This window comes from Xyrauchen texanus, chromosome 19 (genome assembly GCF_025860055.1).
Source record: "Xyrauchen texanus isolate HMW12.3.18 chromosome 19, RBS_HiC_50CHRs, whole genome shotgun sequence".
NCBI classification, from domain to species: Eukaryota; Metazoa; Chordata; class Actinopteri; order Cypriniformes; family Catostomidae; genus Xyrauchen; species Xyrauchen texanus.
Genome location: NC_068294.1, coordinates 29,163,285 through 29,174,142, shown reverse-complemented (window position 1 = coordinate 29,174,142; position 10,858 = coordinate 29,163,285). Strand labels below are relative to the sequence as shown.

At 34.4% G+C, this 10,858-nt stretch overlaps 1 protein-coding gene and 1 pseudogene across 1 annotated transcript; one reads left to right on the top strand and one right to left on the bottom strand.

Moving 5' to 3' along the window:
• Window positions 1-2,051: 2,051 nt before the first annotated feature.
• her11 (hairy-related 11) lies at window positions 2,052-3,348 on the bottom strand. The gene is made up of 4 exons (XM_052149752.1): window positions 3,322-3,348; window positions 3,014-3,109; window positions 2,806-2,896; window positions 2,052-2,677 (listed from the first exon to the last, which is right to left on the bottom strand). The coding sequence occupies exons 1-4, from the start codon at window positions 3,346-3,348 to the stop codon at window positions 2,052-2,054; spliced, it is 840 nt and encodes a 279-aa protein (XP_052005712.1).
• Window positions 3,349-5,121: 1,773 nt separating this feature from the next.
• On the top strand, window positions 5,122-6,437 carry LOC127659796 (transcription factor HES-7-like; annotated as a pseudogene).
• The last annotated feature ends 4,421 nt before the right edge of the window (window positions 6,438-10,858 follow it).

Genomic DNA, 10,858 nt, shown 5'->3' with positions numbered 1-10,858 from the left:
GACAAGTCATGCATCCTCGGATTACCGTCCAGGAAGACTGGTAACAATACCGGACCCTCAGTTGCTGGGATTCAGGACTGAATATGCCTGCTCAATTTTATGTTCCCCTCTACAGACCATTAGGCTGAAATTGTGCACATTTTAGCAAGTGTTTATGCAATACCACCCCATCTTTTGTATTTAATTGTATATTAAATCTTTCTTTAATTATAAAATTAACTTGCGAAAGAAAACCCCCACAATACTTTTGTTTGGCAAGACATTGACATGAGAACAATATGCTAGGCCTTCTCTTGATTTTCCAAGAGTGCAGAAAAATCATACTCAAGTAAAAATAATAACTTCCCAAAGAAATAAGTGTTCTTAAAAGTACCTGTCCTAAAAAAAAATGAAGAAATTAGCTAATTTAAAAGTATTCAAGAGTAGTGAGTATTGAGTTGCGGATGCTATGCCCCCTTATAGGTACTCATCAAATGTTGCATATATAGGCTACTGTCATTTACATTCCTTTTTCATAAAGAATGACAATACCAACATTTATAACACCAAGGTTTTAATTTGGATGGATGTTTTCGCTGTAAAAAAAAAAAAAAAAAAAACGTGATTTAAAAATTACACACAAAAAAGAAATTACACAAGTCACATCAATTATCTATAAACACTACATGTATTTGCTTGCCAAAAATACTGGGAGACACGATTACAAAGATAAAAAGATGAAAAAGTTATTTTCAATACACTGATCCGCATTTTAAATTTCAAAAGCATTAAAATAATTTCATGCGTAGGGTCTTAATTACACTTAACATATACCGTTATTTTTGCGAATAAAACGTTGTTTTCAATACCAAACGCCATCAGAAAAAGCAGGAAATGACTTTCACATGGCATGTCACATCCAACACACTAGAGGGGGTATAGAGTATAGGCGAGAAGTTTAAAATTCAAAACATATGTGACGTATCTACAGACAGACAGACATACAGACAGATGGAACTCTTGCCATGTGCTCTCCTGTCAGTTATCTGTCTTGTTTCTAAACCCCGCCCCTTTGTTTGCCTCAATATTAGTTCAGTATTGCTGTTACCCTCCTTGTTTCTCCTTCTATTCAAAGGTGCACTCAGTCGCTTTTGTCTTTGTGTCATCTTGGAATTACACTGGCACCTAGCGACTAGGGTGCAGTATAATTTAAAATCATTTCCAAATGCTTTTAAATTTAAACACTATATTTGAGATGTTGTGAAAATGGCATGTGGTGGAAATGTTCAGATAAATAAAACACCATAAATAGCTCAATTCTAATTTGATGCATGCATGTCCACTTTTCACACTAACTAGTAATAGTGTGAAAATGGTGTTTTAAGATAGTAGATTTTCTAAAAGTCCAAAGGGTAAAAAGTGCCCATAGTTCAAGAAAACCCCTATTATGAGAAACTGTGTCCAATATTTATAACACTTACGGGGCTTTGTGGATTCTGGACTGATATTGGAAACTTTAAAAGTTCAAACAACATCTGAAACTATGCATTATTTGTAAGATTATTTTATTTGATTTAGTTTTAAAAAATCAAATGCTTTTCATGATAAAATACCAATGAGGCAAAAAAAATAAAAATAGTGTTTCGGTTTAGAAAACACATTTGGAACATGCCAAATGAACATTAAAAATGGGTTTTTATTTTAGTTAGTAAATCAACATCTTCATTTAGGATCCAATAATATGTAATTGACCTCAGCATTGTGAACATAGTACTTAGCTACTACGTTTATATAGTATTTTTGTCTTTTTTAAAATGAACAACACAACACAGAAAGTAATGATACTGATAAAAAAAGATTGATTCCATTTTCAATTCTCGAATTACCGGTTACAATGAACAAAAGTTGGACAAAACAATAAATAATCAAGTGAACTAAAAATTTCATTGAAAACAAGAGGCAATTGGTCACACAACAGGTCCATAAGAAGCCTCTGAGAGACCCTGATTATTTCTCCATTGGAGCCAGTGACTAAATAAAGGTAATAACCTAAAGTGGTTCATGGTAAGAGTTCAGCTCCATGGTCTCCATGTGGACTGGACCTGGAGAGGGAAGGGATCCTGTCTAAGGACAGGTGACTGCGGTGGGGTAAATTCTTTAGCGATGTGGGGCAGAAAGGGCTGAATCAGAGACACTGACCTGTGAAGTGAAACTGTTGTTGTTTTAAGAGAAGACAATGTGTCAGGACAGGGAGGCAAAGAGAGAGGCAGAGATAGAGGACAAGATGTGGAAATATATGTAGGAGAGTTACTGAGAGAGGAGGACGCACTGGTAAAGATGGGAGATGATGGAGGAGAATTATAGTGTGATGATGTTGAATTGGGGGGGCAAGTTGTTTGATATAAAAGTTTACAGTTACCCAAAGACAATCCAGGGTGTACGAGAAGTTCTTGATGGTAGTTTTTGCCTGATGGTGACAAATAAATCTTTGCCTTTGATATGCCTGTCTGAGCTGCAGGTTCAATTTCTACTGTGGAAGCACCAGATAGGTTGTTTTCAAGATTGTCCCCCAGTTTTGGAAAAGCTGCCTTCTGCTCAGATGGGTTAAATCTCCCATTGAAGTCTAATACATAGGTTGTGGCCCCCACAGAAACGGACTGATTCATAGTTGCCTTTGAATCCATTTCATTAGACGTTCCTGTAAGAGTAAAGAAAGAAAACACATTTAGACACACAATAAGCTAAATATTATTACACATAGGCTGCTACTAATAAGCAAATATTCAAATTAAATTCATATAGGGCAGTTGTATACATATAAAGTACCTTTTGTATTCATCTTCCTTGTTGTCTTTCGGATGTACTGAACTGCGAGGTCTAAAATCTCTGCCTTTTCCAGTTTATGACTTTGTAAACGCTTAAGGAATGGAAAGAAAGGGGAGAGGAAATATGTTTAGGTGTTTGTTGAGGATGTAGTGAAGCAGTGAAATAATGTAAAGGAACTTTTCACAGGCAATAATCCAATGATACTCACTGTGTCTGCAGTGTTCTTATAAAGCAGATCTCTCAACGCCTCTAGATTGTAGTTGATTCGATCTCTCCTCTTCTTTTCTATCACTGGTTTCAACTTCTAATACAGTTAAAGAAAGGAGTATTTCGAATTTAATTTGTTCAAAGATGGCATTAAGTTTAAAGTAAATGATTAAGCCATTGTGTGGAATCTAATAGATGTCATATAAATTATTATAAATTATATAAATAAACGTAACAAATGAAATCATTATAAAATAAAACAATTGGGAAATAGTTGTTTTGGAAAGAAAAATATTTTAATGAACTTACTCTTTTAATGCCTTCTGTCTTTGCCATGCTGAGAGTTTGACCTGAGTTTGAACCGCTCTTTCTTGTATTCACAGGCCAGCTTTAATTTCGTCCTCGTAGTTGTGGGAAACTGATGAAATGGAGCCAAAACGGGTGTTTTAAGGCAAGCCGAAGTCGGACCTGATTGGTGAAGAGGTGGCAGTGACGTAGACACCGTGAACTTTCCACCAATCTTTCTACTGACTAGCTAAACAAACAGTAAACAAAAGTGTCTGCATTGACAACTGTTACTGTTTAAAGCCTACGTAGATTTTATATAAGTCAAAACGTGAGGATTTTATATTTTTCTTGGTTACAGAAAACCAATTTAGTTGGTTCAGCTGGTTCTGGAAAAATGTATTGTCTGTCGCAATATGCTAATGGTAGCAAATGGTTTTGGGTATACAACGGAGCACATTGTTTTAGTTAACTGTGTATGACACATGGGCAAATGGTAGCTTCCTTAATCATTCATTCTGACCTGCATAATGTCTAGGTGATTGGCTTTTTGGTGGTTATTTTATGCTTATATACAGGCCTACATTGAAATTTGTTTTTATAAATATTTTATTTTAAATATTTAAGGAAAATGTGGTGCCGTGCACTTTTTTGGAGTCGCGCGCAAAACGAGATATGCGCGTGACCAGCACAGGAAAACAAACGCGAACAGTGCTTTGTGGCTAACGTGGGGGAGGTGAAAAGGTGTGATGTCCAAGCTTTTAGAGAAAATCTGTTAAAGTGTGTTTTAGGTGAGTGTTGTGATAGAAGTGTGAGCGATTAAGCCGCCCATTATTGTCCCACGCTTACACTTTTGAGCTGTTGGAATCGAAAACTTTGATGGCATTTGAAACCTTGATTTCAATAAGCTTTGAAATCTTATTGTCGTGGATCGAATAGACGATTATACAGTAGTTAACATTGTATTATCATTCACATACACATCCATGATATCAAGATTTATAAAAGCGGTGCGTAAAGCACTATATATATATATATATTATTGTATTTATTATTAATAAATGGTTGCTGACATCATGATTGTTGAAGAGACAGCTAATGCAGTTATAAATATCTAGAGCACCGTGTAAGCCTACTGTATTTACCATTTCTCAATAATCACGATGCTTTGAAATTACAAAATGACACAATCGCGTTTTAGCGGATCTTTTAAAAATATGGCTCATTTATGACCCAAGCCGTCTTTGGTTATCTTCAGTAATAGCTTAACTGAAACCCCCTCGTTTGAACATCACAATGGGGGCTAAATGGGTCATTATTGGCTATTATTTACATCTGTATAGTATTTCGTCCAGGACGCAGGTGAATATTAATGAGGGGGTAAATTGAAGGACGCAGATGTAATTGGTCTATACTGTTTAATTATTCATCAGTAACTTTTACTTCAAATATGATTTATATGGTACTTCAATAAATTTAGTAAAATTTAAATGAAAGTTACATTAGAACACATTTTGAACTTTTCTTATAAACACACGATTGGTGCACAAAACACGATGTCTAACATCAACTCAATATTTTTGATCATGAACGGTTCATTTTGAGTAGAAAATAAACTTCAGACTTCACAAATCAAGAAGTTACCAAAACGTAAAATCTAAATTAAGAATACATTTGAAGGAAATAAACCTGCAAATAATTAAATTGCTTAATTTATTATTTACACTTGCATGCTTCAAAACGTTAAGTCAAATTCACTTATTTGATTTACCTGTGAAATTTATTTGATAAATATGATAAGGTTTTCTACATTAGGGTTGGTACATGACGACACATTGTAAATATAACAGACAGTCACAAGTAATGTTTATTTAAAAGCTAGAGTGTTAACTTTTTACATATTTTAATGGAGTTCAAATATAGAATTTACTCAATATTTTCAAGTTCACGCTTTAACTTATTCAATGGCTATATTTACTTCACCACAAAATGTTTTTTTTAATGTACTCAAGTTTTTCAGACCACTGAAACATATATATATATATATATATATATATATATATATATATATATATATATATATATATATATATATATATATATGCACATGTGCCATATCTATACACTCTTGGAGTAGCTATTAAGTGTTCTTATTTTCAATATGACCTTTTTTTTCACACACATATATATTACTTATCAATATACGTATATATTGATGTATATTGGATGTTATAGGTCCCAAAACCTCTCATGGAGAAAAGGAGGTGAGATCGCATTAATCACAGCCTGGAAACTTTGAGGTTATTATTACTGGAGAACACACACAACAAGGTTAGTTCTATTTTCTGTTCATTAAGGGGGCGAACAGAAGACTATGATGAAGATGTGAGATCACCTTGCAAACATCAGAGCTGTGATGGAATAAGGACATGTCTCCTACAAGTCAGCCATTTCATTGCAAGCAAGAGCCGTGAGTTTGGGAATGGAGCAGAAAAAGCAAGTGGAAACCTACAACACAAACCACTGGAGCACCCAATGCAAACACAACTGTCTGCGACACCGCTCCAAAGAGAAACTCAGATGCATCTCTATGATGATTCATCACTACTAGCACAGCAACATCTCACTAGTGTCCGATTTGGCAATTCTAGGCACACCATCTAACTGTTCAACGCTTGCACAAAGAACTGTTCTGTCTGTCCCCACCATGACTCCAGGTTCTAAACAACCTGTAATACTAGGTGACCCTGTCTGGAGACCTTGTCCACAATAGAGAAACATGGCTTTCAAAAGACTAAAAATGTCCAGCTGGGTCTACAGCAATGCATCCAAACCATTCATCAATGAGGATTCATGTGTTACAGTGAAGTGATGAAAAAGAGTGGGAACAACACTGGGACAATAAACTGTAAAATGTTGAAATGTTCAGCATGTGTAAATATGTGGATTTTGTACAGTAGACGCCCAATTTTATTTTGTTATTAAAGGGCATTGACAAAACAGTGCCTTGTGTTTGTTTGCGCTTGCAGCCAAACAAACAAGATTCACATTGATGTTGATTTATATATTTTTCAGCTTAAAAACATGCTTTTTAATACTGCATTTTTGTAACAATTATTGCAGTCAGTCAATAACATGACTAAGAATTGTTAAGAACTCCATTGATGATGGAGGTATCATGTACTTAATGTGGTGAATGCATGCAGGGTTCATTTTAAAACTTGAATGTCACAATTTAAGAATGTGTAGAACACAAGTTTGTGTAATTCTTTTTTCCCCACTATGGTATTTGCCTTTTTTTCTATGAAATACTGAAAATTCCTTTCAACTCCTTAATTTCAACTCCTACTTTCAACTCCACAATTTGTGTGATTTTAGATGTTTTATCTTTTCTTAAATCAAGGCAATATTTGCTGTATTTTTTTCTCCTTGTTGGCTGAATTTTCAAGGAACCTTTTGGGGGAAAGTGTATTTTTCTGAATTTGAAAAAGAATTGAACCTCTCTGGGGGTATATTCTTTTATCTTGGGTCTTTTCTGCTCCTGTTTTATTTGCATATCCATTCATTTGTTTCCTGAGAGAAATTCTAAGAGGTATACAGCATTGTTCTTCAGTCATGATGTAAATGTCAAGCATTTCAACGTGATAACAGGCATGACATTCGCAGATATTTATTGGGCAATCATTAGGTCATCTCAGTGATAGTCACTTAATTTAGGCCAATGTCTGGCAGATATAAAGTATTGAGGTGCAGATTGCTTAACCACCCTTTTCTATGAATTTAGGCATGGTCTTTGTAGGCTTTTCTCAGGACAGTTATCATCTAGTGAAGTGGCAAAATGCTTAATGGTTGTTTATCACAACCTGTTTTTACATAAATGTATACCTGTAAAATATGTTTCATGTTAATTTAATTACTAGGCATACTTTATCCAAACATTTCAATGATGATATAAGATGATTGACGATAAATGTTTAAAGGCACAGACCAAAATAAGTCAATTAGACCATTTCTTGAACACTAAAAGGTAAAGGAATTTTCTGGGTTCAATCGAGTTGAGCTCAAACAACAGCCTTTGTGGCATAATGTTGATTACCACCAAAATGTACTTTGACTTGTCCCACTTTTTCTTAAAAAGCAAAAATCTGGGCTACGGTGAGGCACTTACATTGGAAGCTAATGGGGCCAATCAGTAAACCTTGAAAAACTCACAGTTTCAAAAGTATAGCTACAAGACAACATTATTATTAACAAGATTTTAGTGTGATTAAATCACTTACTAACCCTTTCTGGGTAAAGTTAAAGTTTTGTAACTTTGTAAACCATAAACAACTGTAAAAATTATGTTTTTAGTAACTTTACAGCTCATATACTATATGTATTTTAAAAGAAGCATTAATGTAAGTACATTTATATAAGAAAACTTTTTTTTTTCAGCAACATGTTTTTATTATTATTATTATTATTATTTTATAGGATTGCAAATAGGCCCCTATCCTTTCAAAGTAGACTTATTCCTTGCATGGAAAAGCATAAAAGTCTAAAATATTGATTAATACAAAAAAAATCTAAAATATCATCATATCAAAAGTAAAATTGAAACCCATATTCACAAGTGTACATTATTGGTCACATTGACTGGCAATGGAGATTAATTTGTTTATAGAATACTTGAGATGTTATGAAATAACAAATGTGAACTGGTGCACAATTTCTGAAGTGGTTATTTTGTATCAACATTATTGTAATATGGTACTTAAAATCATTTTAATGTCTCAAAATATTTTGCATAAGCCCTATATCTAGTGCCACTATATCTATACAATATATTATATATCACTATAACCCCCCTCACCACTTTTCTTTTTTTAAATGTTAACCGAAACAATATTCTATCACAATTTCTTTTCACACAAATTATGTTGCTCCATTATCAATATATATATGACTGCAGGGTTCATTTTAAAACTTGAATGTCGCGATTTAAGAACGTGTAGAACACAAGTTCATATCATTCTGTTTCCCACAATGCATTGACTTTTTTCTAGGAAACATGGAAAATGTTACTTTAAACTCCACAATTTGTGTGATTTAGATGTTTTATCTTTTGTTAAATCAAGGCAATATTTGCTGTATTCTTTTCTCTCCTTGTTGGCAGAATTTTCAAGGAACCTTTTGGGGAAATTTTTATTTTTCTGAATTTGAACAAAGTTTTACAAAGTTCACACAAATTATGTTGCTCTATTGTAAATATTATATATATTTTCAATATTTTTTTCAATATTGATACACTTTGTGATCAGGAAAATGTGTGCCTTGCCCCGTTTTACCTACTCTTCCTTAAATAAACTTTTATGTGCAGCTTTGTCGCTCTAGATAAGCTCTTAGATAAACTAGTTTCAGCTGAAATGAGATTAGATCTTTAAAGAAGATGAATGCACTCACTAAAGAACCGGCTGCCGCTTGAACCGGTTATTACAGGGGGATAAGTCTCCCAAATGCCATTCACCACAAAAGGTGTAAATAGATTAGATTTTGAAGAGGAATTATCCAGACTGGCTGGTGCTTTTATCTGTGTGCTCAGCCATGTCTTTTCTTCTTTTGGTTAAGAATATTGAATGTATCTACCATTAAGTCTGTAATCATGCATGTTTTCTTCATGTGGACACTTCGCCTCTTCTGGAATAGATAGTTACCTCTTAATCATTTTTATTATTTTTGTACTAATTATTTGTAGAGATTTTTAGCGAATGAGCGGACAAACTTAAACTTTAGATGTAGCCTTAAACCACACGCGCAGATTGGTTGAAATTGGGTTACATCATAATATGTCACCCCCTTGTTTTCAGGACACGCGTTTTGGAGCATCCACGATCCTGTCGTGCTTTCACAAGCACATCCAAATGTACAGTCCTCTCTCATTTGGAGGGCTCAATTTCCATTAAATTTAACCAGCTCGTATTGAAATGTGTAAACCCATAAACTTTACTCATTTAAATAACCTAAAATGTAGGATATTCCTACTTCATTTTGAAACGTCTGGTTTTATTCAAGTCAAAATAATAGACTATTATTTTAAATTAATCATCCTTACTAACACAAGAACGCAGCATTTCTGTTTATGTACGTCTGTAAATTTGGTCATATGTTACTAATCTCTACCAGAGGACAAACAAAAAAAGTAGTTTTTGGTTGAATCTTTGCACCATTTGACGGTTTCAGTTTGTCCACCTATTATTGTCAACTGTTTCTAAATAAGGCATGAGCTTGGTTGTTGACTTTATGCAATCGACACGTGTCCTTACCGATTTGTATTTATTTATTTTTACCAATGGAGAGTGGAAAAGACACGCACAAAAGACAGGAAAGTAGAAGTGGCAAAACATAACGTATAGACCATAGCATATTGGTATTATAATTAAATCTGTAGCAATAAAGTCAAATATTTACCACTACATAACACTCAAAGTAAAACCCAACTTCCCCATCTCAAACTTACTTTTTATTGATAGTATATGGCTGAATTAATTTCTATATATTTAGCAATTGCAAGTCCTGCTCTGATGGCAACCCGAAATAAATGGATCATGCGCATCTAGGGCTATACAAATCAAATTACACAAAACCTAAAAACAAAAGATATCCAGTCCAAAACAATAAAAAGTTCTACTTCAAACACGGCAAAAAGTCTCTCTTTTTAATTAGCTTTGCATATTATTGGCTCAATAAATAGCTAATCCTTTTAGAAGCTTTTCGTCACAGCAGTTTACGATTTCTACTTAAGGTGGAAATGCTGGAAACCTGCTTTAAAGACTCATACATCTCCTTAACATGGAGCGCCGTTCTTTTTTATGCCTTTTATTCATGTCTTTAATCCCCGGCGGGTGGGAAATGAAGGGGGACAGGTCCCCCTCCGCAGGATATTAATTGGGGGTAAGCATCCACAATGCGGACGTCTGTGCTTCAGCGGTTCTTCATACTGCGTCTGATGGCCTGTTGCGCAGGGGCGGATACACACCCTGTTGACCGAGCGCTTCAATGACATTACCCTGATGAACATCTGGCCGTAAGCACCACATGCCTACCCCTTTAATTAGAAAACGAGTCACCTCACTGGTCAACTCTCAAGGCGGTATTTCAGACATGGTGATGGTGATTACCTTACCTATAGTTTTGTTTTTGGGTAATTTGAAAGTTTGAATACATAAATATGTCAAGTGTCATGTCAGTACCATGCAGTATGTCATCCTGTTTTACATTCTTACTTTTTTAAATAAAATGTTGTATTATATACAGTAGTAGCAGAGTGGGGTAATTTGTGCCACCTTTTACACCTCTAGGCAAAGAGAAATTTAGTTAAATTACATTACAAGATGTCTGATATTGAAATTTGAAAGGTGGGTTTATCTTTGCTTGGGCCCCTCAGATTCTTCAAAGACATTTTGCCACCACTTTGCTGCCTTTTTTTTAACAAGATCAACGTAATATTATTTCTTGCATTTCATTGGATGCAATGTCTGCTTTATTGATTTTGCTATCTTTATTTGAGCCATTGGCACAG